At 39.5% G+C, this 22,395-nt stretch overlaps 1 protein-coding gene across 1 annotated transcript in view; it reads left to right on the top strand.

Moving 5' to 3' along the window:
- Positions 1-22,159, top strand: part of col27a1a (collagen, type XXVII, alpha 1a) — a 61,802-nt gene extending 39,643 nt beyond the window's left edge. The window contains exons 31-60 of the mRNA XM_060890855.1: positions 15-59; positions 1,237-1,290; positions 1,515-1,568; positions 1,685-1,738; positions 1,954-2,007; positions 2,604-2,657; positions 3,450-3,557; positions 3,791-3,844; positions 7,618-7,725; positions 10,561-10,614; positions 10,769-10,822; positions 10,984-11,040; positions 11,169-11,222; positions 11,548-11,601; positions 11,695-11,748; positions 11,856-11,909; positions 12,658-12,765; positions 13,026-13,133; positions 14,187-14,294; positions 15,685-15,738; positions 17,229-17,291; positions 17,504-17,557; positions 17,981-18,016; positions 18,117-18,134; positions 18,215-18,250; positions 18,361-18,387; positions 19,619-19,784; positions 20,193-20,302; positions 20,951-21,151; positions 21,721-22,159. Coding sequence (XP_060746838.1) covers positions 15-59; positions 1,237-1,290; positions 1,515-1,568; positions 1,685-1,738; positions 1,954-2,007; positions 2,604-2,657; positions 3,450-3,557; positions 3,791-3,844; positions 7,618-7,725; positions 10,561-10,614; positions 10,769-10,822; positions 10,984-11,040; positions 11,169-11,222; positions 11,548-11,601; positions 11,695-11,748; positions 11,856-11,909; positions 12,658-12,765; positions 13,026-13,133; positions 14,187-14,294; positions 15,685-15,738; positions 17,229-17,291; positions 17,504-17,557; positions 17,981-18,016; positions 18,117-18,134; positions 18,215-18,250; positions 18,361-18,387; positions 19,619-19,784; positions 20,193-20,302; positions 20,951-21,151; positions 21,721-21,867 — 2,202 coding nt within the window. The 3' untranslated portion in view covers positions 21,868-22,159. The remainder of the gene's footprint in view (positions 1-14; positions 60-1,236; positions 1,291-1,514; positions 1,569-1,684; positions 1,739-1,953; positions 2,008-2,603; positions 2,658-3,449; positions 3,558-3,790; positions 3,845-7,617; positions 7,726-10,560; positions 10,615-10,768; positions 10,823-10,983; positions 11,041-11,168; positions 11,223-11,547; positions 11,602-11,694; positions 11,749-11,855; positions 11,910-12,657; positions 12,766-13,025; positions 13,134-14,186; positions 14,295-15,684; positions 15,739-17,228; positions 17,292-17,503; positions 17,558-17,980; positions 18,017-18,116; positions 18,135-18,214; positions 18,251-18,360; positions 18,388-19,618; positions 19,785-20,192; positions 20,303-20,950; positions 21,152-21,720) is intronic.
- Positions 22,160-22,395: the final 236 nt, after the last annotated feature.

The raw sequence follows: 22,395 nt of genomic DNA, 5'->3' as shown, positions 1-22,395 counted from the left end.
TAAAATGTCTGCAGGGGAAGATCGGCGAGCCAGGAGAGACAGGGCCGAAAGGATTTCCGGTGTGTTCCTTCACATTAATTTATTGACAGCTATTTTTTCAGTTTCAGTGTTTAAACATCATCCTGTTACTGTTCACTAAAATGGAGTCCAAAAAATAGTGAAAAGTATAAAAAGCCAAAAATCTGGATCATAAAATATAATGGACTGGTTAATGGGCTGTTAGACAATAAGACAATAATTAACACTGTCAACACATGTATGTGGACATCTGACCATGACACCTATAAGTTGGTCTTTCCCAAATTTTGTAGCATGCAATTGTCTAGAATGTCTTTGTATGTTGTAGCATTAATATTTCCCTTCACCAGAACTAATGCACTCAAACCTTTCCACCATGACAATGCCTCTGCACATATATGCTCTGCACGGCATGGTTTGCCAAGATTAGTGTGAAAGAAAACAAGTGGCTGGATGAATTATACCACAGACTGTGTGTCAGGCCTCCTTTCCCAACAACGGTAGCTGACTACACATTGATGCTGGGAACTGAATGGGCAAATCCCCAAATCTAATGGAAAGTCTTACCAGAAGATCTAGTTATAACAGGAAAAGTGACTTAATTTGGAAAGGGATTTAGTATTATAGAATATGAAAAAATTATATTAGCACTTTAGGAGCATAGATGGTCCTGTGTTAATAACACATTTACACATTACAATTATCGTTTTACTACATTATCAATACAATTTGTTTTTAAAAATTCTATAAAAGCTGCACCTTTACCTGCATCATTTTTCAACATTATACACACCATTGTCTAAACAGAAAATGCCCTTCTATTATGAGATTTTCTTCTATGTGTCTTCAAATAAAAACGATGAGATAGGATGCAAATTCACATACTCAGCATTAGCTTTACTGGGGAACTATGCATATAAAAACAGGCTAGATCAAAACAGTACAAGGAACTTGAACATAAAAACATAAAAACCGAGCTCAGACTGTTATCATGAATGTGTGATAAGATTGTTTAACTACACAAAGAAGCAGCATGGTTTAAATAAACTAATTTGTGTGAAATCAGAACAAAGTAGACACATTCTATGTGGGTGTAGAAACATGAGCTAAATAAAAACCAAAAGACAAACAATGATAAAAAAGCTGTGTACTTGAAATAGTGTAATATTATAAAACAAATTATTGGTACATTCCTAGTTACTTTATATGTCTCCACAGGGAATCCCAGGTTCTTCAGGAGCTCCAGGAGAAAAAGGGATTGCAGGAGAGCCAGTGAGTAAAATCAGAACTAAATTAAACCTTAAAGATCCCTCTGTCTCACTTATTTACTTCACATTTATTCACTGAAAAATACACAGTTTAATGTTTAATGCTATTAGGCACAATTTTAATCCTCTTAGCTCTGTAACTGCTGACATGTACTGTATGTGTTGCCATGTGTGTGTGTGAGACTTTTTTTATGATCAAATATTTATTTTTTAATAAAATAATCTCAGGGACCCCCAGGGATACCAGGAACAATAGGGCCTCTTGGGAACATTGGACCAAAGGTAAATTTCCATAAAATATTCATATACTCTACTGTACCCCGTTTGATGCATTGCATTTAAGACTAAAATAGTGAGCAAATTAATTGTCATTGTCTCTCCCTGCCCCTCTTCCTCAGGGTCCACCAGGAAAAGTGGGAGACATGGGAGCCTCTGGTGAACCAGGAGAAAAGGTAGAATGATCACTATTTATCTTCTGATAAAAAAAACAAACAAACAAAAAAAAACCAGGCCGACCAGTAAAATAGTACATGACAACAAATGAAGTTAATATTCTGGTTAGTGTTTATTGATCACATTAAACATTCTGTGTTCATATCAGTATTAATGAACCTACTAAAATAAGAAATTTCAGAAACACATTTCTTTGTCATTTTTTATGCTCTAGGGCACGGCTGGAGTCGAAGGGAATGCTGGAGCTCCAGGCTTCATCGGACCCAGGGTGTGTGATCTTTGTTTATACATACAATGGTGTCCAGTAGTCTGAGACCACATTCAAATTCTTACTTTTATTGAAAACTGGAAATAGACAATTCTAAAGCAAAAAAGGAAGTATTCAATATTCAAGATGTTGCAGGATTTCAAGGTCACTTTTTAAATGGAAAAAAAATTGTTAAAATTTACCATGTTTATTCCCTGAAAAAAAGAAGTAAAGTTTGTGAGTCTTCCATTAAAACGTGTGTTTAGATAACACGCTGATGGATTTAAAGCTAACATGGGTCACCAGCTTTCTTTTACACATACACATCATGTCAGCTTGAGTGTACACTAATGCAAAATAATTAATGCAAAAGGAGGACATACTAAATAGTCAGAAACTTAAAAATATTCAAATCATTACTCAGTGTGTTGTTGTAATGAAAAAGCTTGTGAAACAGAATTTTGGACCCCACTGTACATGGATTTTATACATGTGAGAGCATTTTTTGGTAAATAATCATTTAGATAATTATTTTGTATGTATTCATATATGTATGTATGTATGTATGTATGTATGTTTGTATGTATGTTTGTATATATGTATGACTGTGTGTTTAGGGAGAGCCAGGTTTAGAGGGTGAACATGGTCCTGCTGGTCCTGATGGTGCAAAGGTAAATTACTTTCCTGACTATCAATCACACATATGGACAATGACTATGATGCCATCAGCACATTTTAATAGTTTTAAGGTGCACTCACTTATATTGTGATTGACTTGGCCAGTCAAAAACCTTCCACTTGTTTTCAATCATTGAAGTCCTTTCTTGTGTTGATAGTGTGCTTTGGGTTGTTCATCAGTAAACATTAGTGAATTTGTAGAAGCAACTCAGCTTCAAAATCGCTTGCTATTCTCTGATAGACAGCTCTCTTGTCTTCATGGTTGTTTATCCTTTTTAACAAAAATGTTAAAATGTTATCCTTTTTAAAAAAAAAAAATGTTGTCTTCACAGGTGACACCCACGGCACAAACTAATAGCAGACATTTAGAGCTACTAATTGTTTAAAAACAGCAGTCTAATAGGGCACACACTTGTTACAAGAACTGACTGTCAGTCACATTAGCCAGCATTTTTGCTTGGGTGAAATCAAAGACGTGTCGTTGAAGGTGCCATGTTGTAAGTTTAACACAAATATCCTATTTATAGGATATATGTAAATATCCTATAAATGCTGAAATGCTCATATATCATCTCATATTCATCATTTGATCTTAAACCCAAGTGTACAGCAAGTATTTGACAAATTATTTGCTGTTCCAATAGATGACTTTCTTCTTATAGATGAAAATTCCCCGTTTTTCTCTTAATCACTGTCCCCAGAAGAGTATGTATACTGTCTTAGTATAGATTCTGTCATTTTCATTAGAATATTTTTAACATTGGCAGCATTTATTTATTAAACAGGGTGAAAAGGGTGACATGGGGCCAGAGGGTGAAACTGGTGTGAGGGGTGAACCAGGGATCAAAGGCAAAGAGGGACCACCAGGTGATCCTGGACTCACTGGAGTCAGAGTGAGTATCCATTCATGTGTAAGATGCTGTTTGCAAAAGCTTACAAGGATTCAAGGTAATTTCACAGTAAAATTAAAAAAGTACAAAAGTAAAAATAAATTAAAAAGTACAGCTCTAAAAGCGAGTCATTATATTTTAAGAAGGCACAAAAGCAGAAAATAACTAGTAACAATTATGTTCTATCAATGAATGAAAACTAACTATATTTTTATGTGTGTGTATTTTGTGTTCAGGGTCCTGAAGGGAAGCCAGGGAAAATGGGTGAGATGGGAAAGCCTGGCCTCAAGGTTAGTGTAATGTTTCAGAAGTTGTAGCAACTCAGACCCTTTTGCATGATTAAAACAATATCCTTGCTTAATAACAGAACATAACAAATTAAGCAATACATGAAACATAACTAACACATGACATGATCACATGACACTAAACAAGGATTAGCAATTCACCTGCCAGCATCCCCTCTAGTGGATTGGCAGTGAATTGTTCCAATAGTTCAATACATAACCCCCCTCTAAGGCCTATCTTGCACACTTTAACTCACCCCAAAAATGTCCCAACTAGGCCCAAGGAGGGGTAGCAAAGAGATGGCAAGGCTCAGGGTGTATATAAATCATAGCCAACTGATTGAGCATTGTCCCAGATTAACCAAAAGGCCCGAGTGAAATCCATAGTCAAGCCTACACTACAAAAAGATTTTTTCATCCAAGCCTAGGGAATGAGTGGCTGGGAGGGAGGGAAGCGTCCACCGCATGGGTTGCCAAATGGCATTCCCCAAAACCCCCTCAAGTGGTGCAATGTCCTTGGCTTGAACAAAGGCTTTGATTAGGCTTCCATTAGGCTCAGATAAAAAAAATGGTGGGGTACCTCCCATCAAACATGGTGCTGAGCGGTGTCCAAAGTGGGACCAAAAGTGGAGTGGCATCCTCAGCTGGAACAGAATCCCAATCCCCGGACACGGAATCTGGCTCTAGGGACATGCGGGAGGTTGAGAGATACCGACTAGAGATAGTTGGGCTCGCCTCCATGCACAGCTTGGGCTCTGGAACCCAACTCCTCAAGAGAAGCTAGACCCTTTACTACTCTGGAGTTGCCCGCGGTGAGAGGCAGCAGGCTGGTGTGGGCTTGCTCATAGCCCAAAGCTCAGCTGCCATGTGTTGGAGTTCACCCCAGTGAACGAGAGGATAGTTTCCCTGCATCTTCGGGTCGGGGATAGGTCTCTCACTGTTATTTGCACTTACGGGCCAAATGGCAGTGTTTTGGCAGTCGGGGGCTGGAGGGAGTCCGGTTTGGGGACCACAGGATTTCGTCTCTGCTTTTTGCAGTGTTTTTACAAATTGGCATCTCTGGGAGGGGTGCTGGAAAGAGCTCCGACCGGGACCGACGTTCTACTTCAACGCATACGTGGGCAGCGACAGTGATACCTGGAGGGGCGTGATTGGGAGGAACGTCCCCCCCGACCTTGACCCAAGTGGAGTTCTGTTGTTGGACTTCTGTGCTAGTCTAGTCACAGTTTGTCCATAACGAACACCATGTTCAAGCTTAAGGGTGTCCATCAGTGCACGTGGCACCAGGACACCCTAGGTCAGTGGTAGATGATCGACATTGTGGTTGTTTCATCTGACCTCCGGCCGTATGTCTTGGACACCCGGGTAAAGAGAGGGGCGGAGCTGTCAACTGATCACCACCTGGTGGTGAGTTGGATCCGATGGCTGGGGGGGAGTTGGACAGACTTGGCAGACCCAAACGTACTGTGAGGGTCTGCTGGGAATATTTGGCAGAGCCTCCGATCAGAGAGATCTTCAACTCCCACCTCCGGCAGAGCTTCAACCAGATCCTGAGGGAGGATGGAGACATTGAGTCTGAGTGGACCATGTTTTCCACCCCCATTGTCGATGCGGCTGCCCAGAGCTGTGGCCGTAAGGTCTCTGGAAGCTGTTGTGGTGGCAATCCCTGAACCCGGTGGTGGACCCCGGAAGTAAGGGATGCCGTCAAGTTCAAGAAGGAGTCCTATCGAGCCTGGTTGGCTAGGGGGACTCCGGAGGTGGCTGATAGGTACCGGAAGGCCACGCAAGCTTCAGCCTGGGTGGTTCCAAAAACCCGGGTCTTTGAGGAGTTCTGTGGGGCCATGGAGAAGGACTATTGGTCGGCCTCAAAGAAATTCTGGCAAACCGTCCAGCACCTCAGGAGGGGGAAGCAGTGCCCTGCACACACTGTTTACAGTGGGAGTGGGAATCTGCTGACTTCGACTGGGGACATTCTCAAACGGTGGAAGGAGTACTTCAAGGATCTCCTCAACCCCACCAACATGTCTTCCACTGAGGAAGCAGAGGCCGAGGGCTCAGTTGTGGACTCGTCGATCCCCCAAACTGAGGTCACTGAGGTAGTTGATAAGCTCCTTGGTGGCAAGGCACCGGGAGTGGATGAGATCCTCCCTGAGTACCTCAAGTCTCTGGATGTTGTGGGGCTGTCTTGGTTGACATGCCTCTGCAACATTGTGTGGCAGCTGGGGACAGTGCCTCTGGACTGGCAGACTGGGGTGGTGGTCCCTCTGTTTAAGAAGAGGGGGGGGATCACACTTCTCAGCCTCCTTGGAAAAGTCTATGCCAGGATACTGGAGAGGAGAATTTGGCCGATAGTCGAATCTCGGATTCAGGAGGAACAATGCGGTTTTCATCCCGGTCGTGAAACACTGGACCATCTCTATACCCTTGCCAGGTTGCTGTAGGGTTCATGGGAATTTTGCCCAACCAGTCCACATGTGCTTTGTGGATCTGGAGAAGGCATTTGACTGTGTCCCTCGTGGTGACCTGTGGGGGGACCTCTGCTAAGGTCTGTCCGGTCCCTATATGACCAGAGCAGGAGTTTGGTTCACATTGCCGGCAGTAAGTCAAACTTGTTCCCGGTGTATGTTGGACTCCGGCAGGGCTGCCCTTTGTCACCGGTCCTGTTCATTATTTATATGGACAGGATTTCTAGGCACAGTCGGGGGCCGGAGGGAGTCCGGTTTGGGGACCACAGGATTTCGTCTCTGCTTTTTGCAGATGATGTTGTCCTGTTGGCTTCATCAAATCAGGACCTTCAACATGCACTGGGATGGTTTGCAGCCGAGTGTGAAGCAGCGGGGATGAGAATCAGCACTTCCAAGTCCAAGGCCATGGTTCTCAGCCGGGAAAAGGGTGGCTTGTCCCCTTCAGGTTGGTGGAGAGCTCCTGCCCCAAGTGGAGGAGTTTAAGTATCTTGGGGTCTTGTTCACGAGTGGGGGAAGGATGGAGCGGGAGATCGATAGGCGGATCGGTGTATCCTATGCAGTGATGCGGTCGATATACCAGTCTGTTGTGGTGAAGAAAGAGCTGAGCTGTAAGGTGAAGCTCTCTATTTACCAGTCGATCTACGTTCCTACAGTACCCTCACCTATGGTCATGAGCTTTGGGTCATGACCGAAAGGACAAGATCCCGGATACAGCCGGCCGAAATGAGTTTCCTCCGCAGGGTGGCTGGGCGCTCCCTTAGAGATAGGGTGAGGAGCTTGGTCACTCGGGAGGACCTCAGAATAGAGCCGCTGCTCCTCCACATCGAGAGGAGTCAGCTGAGGTGACTCGGGCATCTGTTCTGGGCATGTCCAACCTGGAGGAGGCCCTGGGGAAGACCTAGGACATGCTGGAGGGACTATGTCTCTCAGCTGGCCTGGGAACGCCTCGGTAATCCCCCGGAAGAACTGGAGGAAGTGTCTGTGGAGAGGGAAGTCCGGGCGTCCCTGCTTAGACCAGTGGGCTTGACATCACAGATCATTGGTAAACCATGTCTTTATGGATCTTGCAATGTGTACAGAAGCATTGTCATACCAGAGCAGGTTTTCTAAAAGACTCTTTATATAATCAGGTGACTCCAACTTTATGGCAGCAGTTTTTTGGGAAGATACACACAGGGGTATTATACTCAGGCATCCACACAATTTTGGTCCTAACCCTAACCCTAACCCCACTTTTTGTTTACATTTGTTACGATTTGTTGGTTCTTTATGAATTATTCTAATGTATTTGACTATATCTGTTTCTCATAGGGAGCAAAGGGCAACATGGGACACCTGGGTGAGACAGGAACAGCAGGGAAAGCTGGACCGGTTGGAACCATTGGACCAAAAGGCTCAAGAGGAACTACTGGACCTGTGGTAAGATAAAAGTATTAATAAATTAATTAATTCTGTCAGATGGCACTTTTCTCAGAACTCTGCTAAAATGAACAATGAACAATTGAATGAAGCATGCTTACTGTATAAAGTTTTGCTTTTTAGAAAAGTGCAGAGAGAAGTTAATCACTATTTTATCTCCTGTCCAAAAGTATGATAAATAAATACAGAGGACCAAGTGCTCTTAATAATTGAAAGTAACTAAAAATAAGACTGAGGCAAGTGATCCCTCTGATGGGGAAGAGGGAAACCTGTTGTTTGAGTCCTTACAGCACCCCAAAAATAGGCAGAGTTTTGACTACTTTCAGGTTTTGACTACTTGCATCTGGCCATTTGCCTCAACAATCTCATCCACAACCACAGTGCCATTAGGGCATAAGAAATTTCCAGAACCCATACTTTGGGGTAAAACCTGTGTTTGCAGCTGTGCTTCTACTGTGGACAACTGGGACACAACTGATCACCAGCCCATTTAGCTTACATATACTGGTGCACCTATGCCATACAAACCGTGTACATTATGTCTCAGCCCTTATGGATTCAGGGCCAGCTGTCAACCTGATCAACCAACCAACAAATGGCCCCTTTGGTGCTCCAGGTTGGACTGTTTCATGTTGAGGAACTGGTGCTGTTCATTATATCCTCTCCATTGAACACCATAATTCTAGAATATCCATGGCTAAGCATCCACAACCCTCTTGGCAATGGAGGGAGCTCTCACTTTGGTGCCCTCATTGTCTTGAACAGTACTTTAAACTAGACTTCCCTGCCATACCACCTCCATAAATTACCATGAGCTCAAGAACACCAAATATATTTCCATTGAATACCAGAACCTGAGTGAGGTCTTTAGTAAGGAAAATGCCACCAAACTGCATCTTCCCTGAACATGGGACTGTACCATCAGCCTTTTGTCCAATATGGTGGCTTCCAAGAGTAGGAGCTACCCTCTCTTGATTTCAGAGACTAAGGGCATGGAGGACTATATACAGGAGTCACTGGCAACGGGCTTTATCTGTCCATTCACCTCTCCTGCAGCAGGCTTCTCCTTTGTGGACAAAAGAATAACAGCCTTAGGCCATATATTGACTACTGGTGCCTCAATGTCATAACAGTGAAGTACCTCTATCTAATGCTGTTAGTCCCTACTACCTTGGAGCAATTGTGTAAAGCCCATTTCTTTACTAAAGTGGATCTGATGAGTCCTTACAATCTCATTCGTGTCAGGGAGGGGATAAATAAAAGACTGCATTTGTCACCACCAGGGGGCACTATGAATATCTTGCTTTGCCATATGGCCTGACAAATGCAATAGCAGTGTTCCAATCATATGTTAGTATAATCTTTAGTGATCTACTGAAACACTGTGTTGTAGTTTACATCGATGACATCCTGATATACTTAAAGACCAGAGTGTTACACAATAACCATGTATGCACCTTTCTGACAATGCTCTTACAGCACCAACTCGATGTTAAAGCAGATAAATGTGAATTCTATCATACTACCTCCAGCTGCCTGGGCTACATCATAAAAGGGGGAGAGGTGAATCAATGTAAGATATGAGCAGTGACTGAATGGCCAGTTCCCAAGGGTGTGAAGGAGGTCCAGTCATTCATAGTCCCTTAACTGCATTGTTACAAGGAAACTCAGAACTATCAGATGGTCTGAGGCTGCACAATCAGCCTTAAACAAAAAAAAGAGCTTCACCATGGCCCCAATTCGCTGACACCCTAACATTAACCTCTCGTTCACTGTGGAGATGGATGGATAGTGTTTCCCAAAACCACTTCGGCATGAACCATGCCACAGGTGCTCCCTAACATGTCATTCAGAGGATGACCACACTTGTGCAGTTCATGTTCTGGTGGAACACACTTATCACAGATGTCAAAGATTTCATTTGTTCCTACTCTGTGTCTGATCATCTGCAGGCTGACTGACGGAGACGTCCCAATCCTGAATATAATCCAGGTCTGGCTATCCACAAAAATCTCAGGTTCCAAATACCAAGTAGAAAACTCAGTCCCGGGAATATCTGCCCTTTCAAGATCATCCAGCAAATTAACCCTGTCATGCATCGCTTACAGTAAAACCCAGCACGTCCTCCGCTGTTGGAAATTGAATTGAATTGGAAATCTGCTTACCTATGGCAAGAATTCCTGGACTCATGAAGGGGGATGGGGCATCTTCAATATCTGGTGGATTGGGAGGGTTATGGATCTGAGGAGCAGTTGTGGGAAATGATAGCAATATCCTTTACCTCTCTCTCTAACTGCCGAAAACACCCTGATCAACAAGATCTAAGACCTTGTGGATGGCCCTGGAGAACACCTAGAGGTGTTTTTCAGGGGGCAGGGCACGTGTGTAAGGACTCCCACTTCGCTGCCAGAGAGAGCCCTACCCCTAGTTCTGACCACTTTTGGGTTCCACTATCATTTCCTTTTTTCTAGGACATTTAAACCATTCTCATGGTAGTATAACTGCACAATGTTCTCAGTTTGCTAACTTACCAAGCCTTTGTTATCTCCTTGCCATTCTAAATGTGTGTATCAACTTTGATTTCTGTTTATCATTTTTTCCCTGTGTGGTTTCTGTCTTAGAATTGTTTGCCTCGCTGCTTTTGTTGACTTAAGGAACCGACTTTTGTTCTCTCCTTAAGGAATAATTAGGATTATAGTGAAATCTCATTATGATTTAATCCCAATTTTCATTTTTTCAATTGTGTACACCTGTCAGTTAAGGCAAGTGGATAACAATGTAATGTGATCAATTTTCTTCAGAATATTCAACAAACGGTATTCAATTCTTCTGTAGGGTGCCCCAGGACGGATGGGACAACAGGGAGATCCAGGTCTAGCAGGGTATGAGGTGAGGATTATGAAAGATTCCTAGACTCACCTGTTGCACCGGATAATTTCACACTTTTAAAGAAGAATATAGAGAAGCAGTATAATGGACTTTCAGACATGAAAAAAGTCAGTGTAATCTCTCCCCTCTCTACCACTTCATTTTCTCTCTATAGGGTCACCAGGGGCCACAGGGTCCTATAGGGCCTACAGGACCAAAAGGTGTAAAGGTAAAATCCCACTTTCTGTGGGAATCTGTGTCTTTTGTATTATCACTACTGTTCAAATTTACTATAGCAAGATGTATATTTATACCACTAAATTTAAATTTTGTATTTTTTTTAGTATAATATTCACAGATCTCATCTGATATAAGTTTGTTTTTGTTTAGGGCGAACAGGGAGATGATGGGAAAATAATAGGTCCTCCTGGTCCTTCTGGACTTCGAGTGTGTTCATCTTTTTGTCTCTCACACTCTTTTTTTTCTTCAATTTATTCTGTTTTCAGTATTCAGTAAATATGAATAAATATGTGTGTGTGTGTGTGTGTGTGTGTGTGTGTGTGTGTCTGTGCTAGGGGCGCATTGGTGACCGAGGTGACAGAGGGGAACCAGGAGATCCAGGATACCTAGTGAGTGGATTTGACCTTTGGCCCCTTTGGTCCTCATAACTGTCATACCTAATATGCACATATACATAAAAGCATTGCAAATATTTGACACTTCTGAAATTGAGAAAAAAATAAACACAAAGCCTTCCATCCTGACACTGTGCTGATACATGCATCTACTTCCAAAAGTGAAAAAAGAGATTGGAGACTTTAACATCACTATGGTGTAATACTAAATTAGCCCATAGCTAAATACGTTCTCATTTTTATTTGTTAAACTGACATAAACGAGATGTAAATTTGATATTACATCTGTGATATTTACTTGTGATGATTTGATGCCCAGGGTCAGCAAGGGGTAGATGGAGTTCGAGGCAAAGTTGGTGCACCTGGACTACCTGTAAGCAAATGAACACACACACACACACACACACACACACACACAAAACCAGACCCTCCTCGCTCAGGTGTGTTGATTTTTTTTATATTTTAGGGTCACCCTGGACCTCCTGGACAACAAGGCCCCAAAGGATCAAAAGGGGAGCAGGTATGGGATCTAAACATGTGGGGAAATAATGTGCCACACTCAATTACTGTGTGACAGATGTGAGAGCATTAGTTTTTTACCATCTCTTCCTTTTCCTTTTCCTAAAGGGTCAAAAGGGTAAACAGGGTCAACAAGGAGAACGTGGAAGTAGAGGATCACCAGTAAGAACAGTATATGTTTTCTTCCTTACTGTAATCATCATTGTTTTTGTCAAACAAAAACAATGTATAATTGCCTGAAAACTGAAGCAACTTTTACAGTAAAGGAGACAGTTTTGAATCTTTCAGTCAAAAACAGTGTCAGCTGTGTTAACTCATCTGCCATCATTTCTTGGAAATTACAGTTGATATTTGTGGTGTAGGTAGACTATTTTACTCAAGAAAAATTGCAGGACTGTCCAACAAACAACTGTTTATAAAATAATGTATTTTAACCTTTCCTTCCACTTTTTGAAATGATTCTGTTTTATTCTATGGTCTTGTACTTTTCAATTAGCACCTTTGGTTCATGATCATGTGAATATAAAACCTGTGTGTGGAAAATGTGTTTTCTGGAAGTTTGAATTCTGGCAAGGTTTTATATAGGTATTATTAATGTCCTGGGGGTCCAGCGGCAGGATCCCAGGCTGTCATTGCCACAGCCCGGGTTTGATTCCCAGGCAGAGAGCTAACCAAGCCCCTTAAGTGTCAACTCTCTTGTCCGGTCCCAAGCCCGGATAAAATGGGAAGGTTGAGTCAGGAAGGGCATCCAGCATAAAACCTGTGCCAAATCTAATAGGTGGACCATGTGATCCGTTGTTGCCACCCTGAGCAAGAAGCAGTCAAAAGAATAATATCATAAAATTTATATATTAATTATAACATGGTTTCAGATATAGTACATCTCTCTCTCTCTCTTTCTCTCTAAAAGGGTGTGGTTGGCTTGCCAGGTCCAAGGGGTGTGATTGGTCGAGAGGGCCGGGAGGGCATTTCTGGTGTCGATGGCATTCCTGGGAAGGATGGAACTAAAGGAATACCAGTGGGCCTAATTTCTTCTTTACTTTTTTCACTGTTAAATAATATGTGTTTGATAGCAAATATTGTGTCTTTAATAAAACATTTTGGAATTTAAAAAAATACAATCTACTATATATACAATGCATATACAGTTTACTACTATCCGGCATAAGTGCACCATGTATGTGAGTTTAAGCATGACTGAAAATGACTTCTGCAACATTGAGCATCTTCCCACTCCCGTTTTCTCTCTTGGTTTCCTCTTTATCTCTCTTTCTTCAGGGTGACCAAGGAGATGATGGAGAGTATGGACTTCCAGGGAAATCGGGAGCAAGGGGGAAAATTGGTGTTCCAGGTTTACCAGGAGATCAGGGTTCATTTGGGCTAAAGGTAAAAAAATGCACAAGCTGAACATAGAGTTTTTCTTTATTACTTTTCTTATTGGAGAGACAAACTATAGAGTGCCCTGCTGCATGCTCCCTTTCAGACTTGGGGAGAGTTGCCAAAATAGATACAGAGATACAAGTAGATACAAGTTTTCACATGGCAAAATCTCTCAAAGTTTATTCAGAATTATGAGTATATACACACAACCAGTTTTGCCAAATGTGCAGGGTTCTGATTGGCCAAGGACAGGAGTTATTTTTTGGTCAGCAGGACTCCAAAAAAAAATAGGAGAGGTAGAAAGAAAACTGGCTGACATCTGGTTTGAACTGGTTTTAGTTAGCATAGAAGCCTAGTACCGTAGCATAAAACAACCCATAACATACTCTACCTGAGCTTGGGTTTTTTCTCTGTATTGTCTGTAGTGTGTGCATATGTTTGTGTGTGTGTGTGTGTGTGTGTGTGTGTGTGTTGCGTGTGTGTGTTGCGTGTGTGTGTGGTTTTGTGTGTGTGTGTGAATGTGTGTGTGTGTGTGTGTGTGTGTGTGTGTGTGTGTGTGTGTGTGTGAGTGTGACTGTGTAGTGCTGCGGGATTTCCAGGTTCCCAGTGACCCTGTATAGAATAAAGGCTACAGGAAATGTATGCCAGGGAGTTATGTACTGGAATTATTGCCAGGGTTAACATTAATTTCATATTATGGATTTGTTATATGTTTGTAATCCTCACAGTATTTAACCAGACCTTTTAATTGAATTCACATTTGCCTAATTTTGAGCACATTGTACGAACACATTTTACTGCCTTAATTGTCGTTATATTGCATCTTACTGCTATATATTCAGTAACTGATTATTGATTATTGATTAGGATGATTATTTTAGCTCTCTGATGTATAATATCATGCAACTGAAATACAGCATATCTTTATGCTAGCACAGCTTGATCTTGATCTCAATGTGTCTTGATGGTTACTGATTTCAGGAAATGAGAAATAATGCTTAATATTGGTTATATTAGTGAATGAAAATGAATGACAATAATCTACTTAATTATTGTCAGGGTGAACGAGGTCTCCTAGGTCATCCTGGGACTTCAGGGAAAAGAGGATTTAAAGGAGGAATGGGACTGCCAGGAGCTCAGGGGGATCCAGGGCCCAAAGGGCAACCAGTGAGTAACACTTGTAAAGAGCCACAAAAAATGTTTTTGTTGTTTTTACTATATTGTTTAATGTTATGTATATTTTTAATCAAAAGTCAAATCCCTTGGGAATTAAAGAATTAAGTTTTTTTTTTGTACTAAGCACTGTTTGCTATTATATACTATGGTTTTTACAACAAACATAAGATACATACAATTACATCTGTTTAATCTGAGACCTACTAAATATAGATGCAAATATGGATTCATTTAATGTCACAAAGTTATATTATTGGTACATCTATTTAGATGCGTTGGATGAACACTTTCAGTTATAAAGAATAATTATTGATTAATACTAATTTCGTTTTCAAATACATTTTTGATTTTCCAGTGCTTCTACTGTTGCTTGAAGATGTATACTAAAAATATAAAGAGTTGTACTTTAAATGATTCATGCACACCCGCTTACAATTACAATTTAGAGTAGCAAAATGTTTTAGCATTTGAGAATTAAAAATGTAAAGTAAACCTTTCTTAAGATTTAAATGATTGAGATGACAAAGTTTGGAGTGAGTGTTCTAATTTCCTTTATTATATAAATTGGCATGTCTAAATGTTATTAATTATTGTTATTTTTATTAATTAATTGCATTATGCTTATTCATTTTGAAATGTATATAGAATATACAATATGTATATCTATTTTGAAATAGAACATGGTCTGATTTTGAAAATTCCTATGCCTCACATATTGTTTATAGTAATAGTAAAATAGTGATAGTAATTCAAAATGTTGAGATTTTAGAATGAATGCTATTGGGTTCCCAGCTGCACAGTACCTGGTGCTCTCACTGCCTGGTTCAGTTCTCCCAACCAGCCACTAGCAGTAAATGTCAGTGCACTCTCAGTGCCAGTCCCAAGCCCGGACTAAAATAGGAGGGTTGTGTCAGGAAGAGCCTTGGCATAAAACTAGTGCCAAATCGAACATGAGGATCCACTGTGATGACCAAGGGGGTTATTTATTAATAATAAATAATATTAAATAACTGAAAATAATTTATTATATTAAACTCTTGTAATTAACCTCTTTTTGAACAGCTACAGATTCAAGTAGCCTTTTTCTTAAAATAGCATCCCCTTCAGATTTTTAGTGATATTTTGATGAGTATTCCCACCCTATTTTATAGGTTTGGTTGTCTTTAACATATTGATATTTTGTAGATAAAAACAGACATCTTGAGGACAGATTTTAATTCATATGTACAGTTTTAAAGTGAATCAGTAAATATTTGCTCTTAAAATGCTTGCACAATTAAAATACAGTATTAGAATCAGTACTAGCATGTTTTATCACATGTTATATTCATCCTCTTAGTAGTACTATATACATTTACTGTTTACATTTTTTGTTTTTAAGGGAGATTTCGGAGAGCCTGGATTTCCAGGGATACTAGGAATATTTGGTCCAAAGGTAAGACAATAAGCTTTTTTGTTGTCCTTGGTTTTCAGTTATAAACACAAATTTGGCAAATGTGCAATTGGAATTATGAAATAAATGATGTTTGGGAAAAAGACCACACCTGAAGCCTGACCTTACTCCTAGTTAACATCCAAAAAATTCTGCTTCTAGTTTCCACCCCACCACACACTCCTCTCTTTCCTAAGATTTAATGTATACTCAAGACTCTTCAGTGGTGAGTCTGGCTGTCTCATGCAAAACATAAGCCATACAGACTTAAGGTCTCAGAGGTTTTCTCTCTAATACAGTTCAGTAGTTACTCTCTATACAATTCCAATGGTGAACATGGATGTACAAGAGTGTACATTTATTATCTAACCTCCCAGGCTAAAGCTCCAGTGTGCTGCCCAGTTCCATATTTAGGTTATATGGAAAAAAATGGTTAGGCTTAAAATGGTATCTGATTTTACTGGTATAATGTACACAGTTTTATAAATGTCACAAGCTAACAAGTGAAGTGCACTACTACAGAGCAAGACCTGCTGCCTAAGGTACCCCATTTAAACAAAGAAACAAAATGTTCAATTTCACATTATCTTGTCTTCTCTTGGCTTAAAGTGGATTAAATCTTTCTCTGGTGGAGCAAGGTCAACCATACCTACTGTACATTTTTTGAAAGTAAAAAATACAGAGAATTATATAGTAGTAGAAAGTAGAGGCTTTGGTTGAATCATTTTTACTCTAGATTGTATATTGACACAGCCTATTGCTGACAGTTATTACTAGTACTTGCTCCCCTTAGAGGTTTTATGTGCTTTGAGGCTATTAAAACAATTTTACCTTCAGTCAAATCTCACCTCAGCCAGTGTTTGTAGTGCTGCAGGTGGTGTGATTCAGAGGCATGTGCTATAATTAGAGTACTGAAGCACATCAGACCACTGTGAAGTGCATTACAGTACATTTAAACATACGAAAACATTTGGTTTGCCAAAATCAATAAGACATTTTCTGTCCTTGGACGTTATTGAAACGTCTTGTCTGCCAGGAAACTATAAATCTAAAACTAAAATCCAGACCTGCATTTTGATGAATGTGTGGTCTACACTTGTAAACTAATTCTTTTCAGCACTTGTTTGTTTGTGTGTGTATGTGTGCATATGTATGCAGGATTAATTCACAAAGTTCACTCATTCACAATTTTAAATGGCCTCACACATTCAAACCTCCACAGCCACCAAACACTCGTACAGCTATGAGTGCAAATTATGGAAAAGCACAGACACCGTCATCCTTCAACAAACATAGCCAACCCTACATACACACACACACGTGTTTTATGGCACCAAATTTTCTTGGTCTCTGATTACTGATTGTTACACTAAGCTTGCAAAAATAGAAAATACCATGAACACATACAGCAGAATATATATGCGTAGTGATTTAGTTTGTCGGTGTAGATGTAAGTGTGCCTGTCTGTTTTATGGTGTCTTTTTCCTTGGCAGGGGCCTCCAGGAGACGTAGGGCCAAAAGGCATTCGTGGACCTAAAGGTCCCCCTGGCCAATCGGTGAGACGAAGCATTACACATTCATACAATCTAATACAAAAACACAGTATCTGTAGGGGGTTAGTGGTTTACCTCATGTAACCTCGTTTGTAACCGTTTAACATTAGGTCTCTGAGCTTTTTTGAATAATGACAAATTGACATTTTAATAAGTTATAAGTTGTTAACCATCAACATACATAGATTAATGTTTTCCTTGTCCATCTTCCCAAGGGTAAAGTGGGAGTGATTGGTCCTGTTGGTATAATTGGACCACATGGCAGTCCAGTAAGTGATGTGTCAAAATATCATGTTTAATTTAATACACGCCTCAAACATATATGAGTATAATAAGTAATAGAGTGTTTTATTTCTCCTATTTGCTCCAACAATTCACCAACAGTTATATATTATTTATATTAACTACATAACATCAAATCATATATTTTGTCAGCATATGTATACTGTATGTTGTATAATGTAAAGTAAACAAATTAAAGGCAGCTTGTGATGATATATATATGTCAAATAATATCTATATATTTTTAAATTTATGTTCAGTATACAGGTCCCTGTAAATGAGAGAAACAGTAATGTATTAGTACTTTGTTAGAAATAGTAACGTATTATTTTAGCTGTTGCGTCTGTTGTGATGGTAAAAAATATATATCGAATGCTGCACTGACCTTTTGACACATGACTTTTGTCTAGGGCCCTAGAGGAGATTCTGGTAGCAGCGGAGCAATGGTAAAATTGCATATTCTGACACAGAATTCATGTGATACATTCAATGCAGGAATAAAAAAATAGAAAATTTGAAATGTGTTTTCTTTATTTTGTCATATAGGGTGCTCAGGGGCCAAGGGTGAGGCTTTCATTAAATACAAACTCACAGACACATACATACACATTCATGGTTATTTAGAATATGCTGACTGTTTTTAGGGTGCTCCGGGACATCGAGGACCTCCTGGACCACCGGTAAGACATCTTTAAATCTCCACACGATTTTTTTTTGGCCAACATGCACCTAAGAATATACATGCAAACTTAAACCCTAACTGTTTGCTTTTTCCTTTTTCTTTTTTCAGGGACCTCCCAGGATTTCAAAATCCTTTGTAAGTACTTAAAGCACTTATTCTTTTACAATGATCAGACCATCTGAACAAATAAAGATTTGATGGAGTTTGTGTGTATCTGGGTGTTTCTTTTAAAGCAACAAGATGACAGTGGTGGAACGCTGTCTGAGTTCATTGGTTCGCATGCTGCTTTTAAAACCAAGGTGTGTATAATTAAATATATATATTTTCATTCCAGTAAACACAACCACACAATATACTGCACTACAATTACAGTTATTGCCCTGTAAAAATGCTGGATTTATGCTGATTTATGTATGGCTTTTCACAGCAAACATCTTAAATTTGGGAGTTGAGTCAGTTCTTTCTTGTTAGATCAAAATGTTTCAGTTCTCCTCCAAGCAGCTTCTTCAGTGTTAAATTGATCTCAGCTGGACTTGCTTTGATGAACTTTGTTTTAAAGCCAGGCATTCTCTACTGCCCATTTTTCTCTTGGACTGTCTACTCTTAATGACAAATAGTCAGAAAGGAAATTTTTATGGTAAATACTTAATCAGAACTGGTTGCTGTTGAAGATGATTGGGGGACTGTCAATGGGTCTTGTACATCCAGGGCAAGCTAGAATGTAGTTAAAACTATTTTGAGACAAATAAACACGACAGATTTCTAGCTCGTTTAGCATTTTCAGCTTGATTCTGCTCACATCAGCATCACACACTTGGCTCAGCTCACTGCTCAGAGCACAGAGATCATGTTAGTCATATGCAGGTGTCTGAACTGTCTACAGACTCCCACCTGCTCCATTTATCATGAGGTGCAACAATATTATACAACTGGTATATGCCCTAACCAGTGAAAGGTAGGATTTGGCATGATGATTCCAGCGATGGAAAATATTAAATGGCAAGTGCCTTTGTGTCAATTACACTGATAATTTAAAAGTACATACATCAAGCTATATTACGTAGAGTTTTTTCCTGTAATGTGATTTTTGGTTTTGGGATTTTGAGGATTTTTTTCTGTTGCCTATATTTTTTAATGAAACTTGTGTGTGTGTTCCATGACTTATGTTGGTGTACATGACTTTACAACAAAAACATAAGGAATTCTATTTAAAAATATGTTATTACACTGTTTAAGAAATATGTCTCTCATAATTAACTATGCCCAGCAATACTATCTTGTCATAATGTTGCTTACTTCTGCTGTCTTTCTGTTAAATTAATTGCTTTTTCTCCTTCACACCTCTTTCACGCTTTGACTCTCTCAGGTGGCAGATCTAATGGATTTTCCCATGGACCGAGCTCCAGACATCTTACAGACTTTACAATATCTTAATTTGCTTGTTCTCAGTCTGAAGAATCCACTAGGAACAAAGGATCATCCGGCTCGCCTCTGCCGGGACCTTATAACCTGCCAACACAAATTCAACGATGGTATGTGTACATGTTTATTTCAATGTACCTTTTGTATAACTCTCGGCCTGTTTGTAATACTGTCAGAATTTTTTTTTATATACAGCTTGCGAATGATGCAAAATTTTAAACACTTCAGAATCAGAAATACTTTATTAATCCCAGAGGGGAAATTGGGTTCCTTAACCCAACTCTGTCACCAAAATAAGAATAGAAAAATCTATATCGAAGTCTATATAAAAATAAAGAAGAATAAAACTTATATACATTAAGATAGTATATACAGCAAGATAATATATACAAAAATATATAAATAAAACTAAGGTTTATAACTATACAGGTAAATTTATTTTGTTGCACAGTAAGATATGTTGTAAAATATCTTCCAATAAATATTGTATTTAAATACTGTATCTTTTTTTTCTATAGGCACTTACTGGATTGACCCAAACCTGGGTTGTCCCACTGACTCTATAGAAGTGACATGCAACTTCACAAGAGGCGGGCTCACCTGCCTTAGACCAATTACTGTGTCCAAGGTAAATAATCAGACACAAGTTGAGAATGTAACCAGAAATAACAACATTTTCCAATTATATAAGCTTGCATCATCAACTCATTAATTACATATGTCTGTATATAATGGCAATTTAACAGGAGTATAGTGGCTTAGTGTTTAGGATGTTTGCCTTGCACCTCTAGGTTTGGTCTATTGATTTCCACCTCAACCCTGTGTTCATGGAGTCTTTGTGTTTTGTGAGATTTATCTATGTACTCCCAAAGTCCAAAGGCATGTACAGTATTGTAGGCTGATTGGTATCACTAAATTTGCTTGTGCCCTGAGTACCCTGAGATAGCCTTCAGATATTGACTCTGTGTAGTGTAAGTGGTACAGAAAATAGATGGATGGAATTAAAATTCAATAACAATGCTCTATTACATTAGCATTTCTATAAGGACAAAAGGTTCTGGTAAAGAACAAAGATATGTTTGATGTATGATATGTATGATGTTATAGTCATTGACAAATTGCCCAGATGAAGCCTATACAACGTTGCTGCTATGTTGTGATCACAATCTGGTCATGCCCTTCAGATCTTCAACATTGTAAAGCACAGTGCAAATATTGCGTCATAGGTGGAAGGTCTATTTTCAAAAGATAATATGTGAGTGCTGTTTATTTTTAGCTGGAGTTTAGAGTTCAGTTTGTCCAAATGAACTTCCTCCACCTGCTGGCTTCAAGGGCAGAGCAGCGTATCATTATCCACTGTCTTAACATCACCATCTGGAGCTCCACTCCCACTCAGACTCCTTCCAAGAATGCAGTGAGGTTCATGGCATGGAATGGAATGATGCTGGAACCAGAAGTGTTGGAGGACACATGCTGGGTGAGAATGCCACAACAACAAGATTAGATGTCTCTAGTTAATTTGCTGAAATTCCTTTAACGCAACTGTTCTTTTTGACTTGCACCATATCATAATTTTATAACAGCATTTTTGTGCATATATATAAAATGTTAATATCATCTAATATTTACTGAAACCATCTTGTGTGTTCAAGTGTACAATTACTCACAGTTCTAGAGATTTTATTATACACACTTTCTAAAACTTCCTACTGTATACAGAATCACACAGAGAGCACTAAAACCTCTTTCCTCATCTTTATATTTCCCATGTGTATATCCTGGGACAGGTTTCCCAATAGCATCACACTCTTATTGCCCTGATAGTCAAATCACATAAAAATCCATAGGCAGGTATTTCAATAAACCTAAAACTAAAATTGGTTTATATACATTATAGTTCTAAAATACATCATTTGAGTAGTAGAGTCAAGTATCATGTTGGGAAGGAATGTTAGTATTGATACAATTTCAGTAAAATTTTTAATTGATTGGCTAATTTAGGAAGATATGGCCTCATTTTTTTTACTTCATTTGTTTTGTTTACAGCACCGTGATGGCCTTTGGAGGAATGCTATCTTTCTCTTCAGAGTGACAGAAGCCTCACTACTTCCAATCAAAAACATTGCTAATCTGCCGAAAACCGCATCCATGTCACGCTATCACATGGAGGTCGGACCTGTGTGTTTCGTGTAGTGTGTACACGTGAATTGGTATGCATACAGTATGTGTGTCCACTTCCTTGCACACTATAACCGGCTGAAGCTACCCACGTCACAGCCGCTGTAGTATTCAGCCACTGATTGGACTGCAGAAACAGGAAGAAGGTGGTGTGACTGGGGCTTCTGGGGGATGTAGCACTATAAGACTGTGGAGGAGAAATCCAAGACCTTCTGGCCTTAGATGTCATATGAGTGAAGACTCTAAGAATATGACCCAGTTTATATACTGTAGGAACAAGGCATATAGGCCAGGGTGATACTGCCACGCTCACTCTCTTTCTCTCTCTCTCTATTTTATCTATATTGAATACTATTAAGTTATTATAATACTTGTCCTAAAGAAATATCCTCTATTGTAGAGAAGAATTAAAATATTAAGAATCTATATATATATATATATATATATATATATATATATATATATATATATATATATATATATATATATATATATATATATATATATATATACAGTATATATGAGCTTTTATACAACAGCAAT

This window comes from Tachysurus vachellii, chromosome 17, assembly GCF_030014155.1.
Source record: "Tachysurus vachellii isolate PV-2020 chromosome 17, HZAU_Pvac_v1, whole genome shotgun sequence".
In the NCBI taxonomy this organism is placed as follows: domain Eukaryota; kingdom Metazoa; phylum Chordata; class Actinopteri; order Siluriformes; family Bagridae; genus Tachysurus; species Tachysurus vachellii.
Note: the sequence above shows the minus strand (reverse complement) of the source record. Positions and strands in the feature narration are given on the sequence as shown.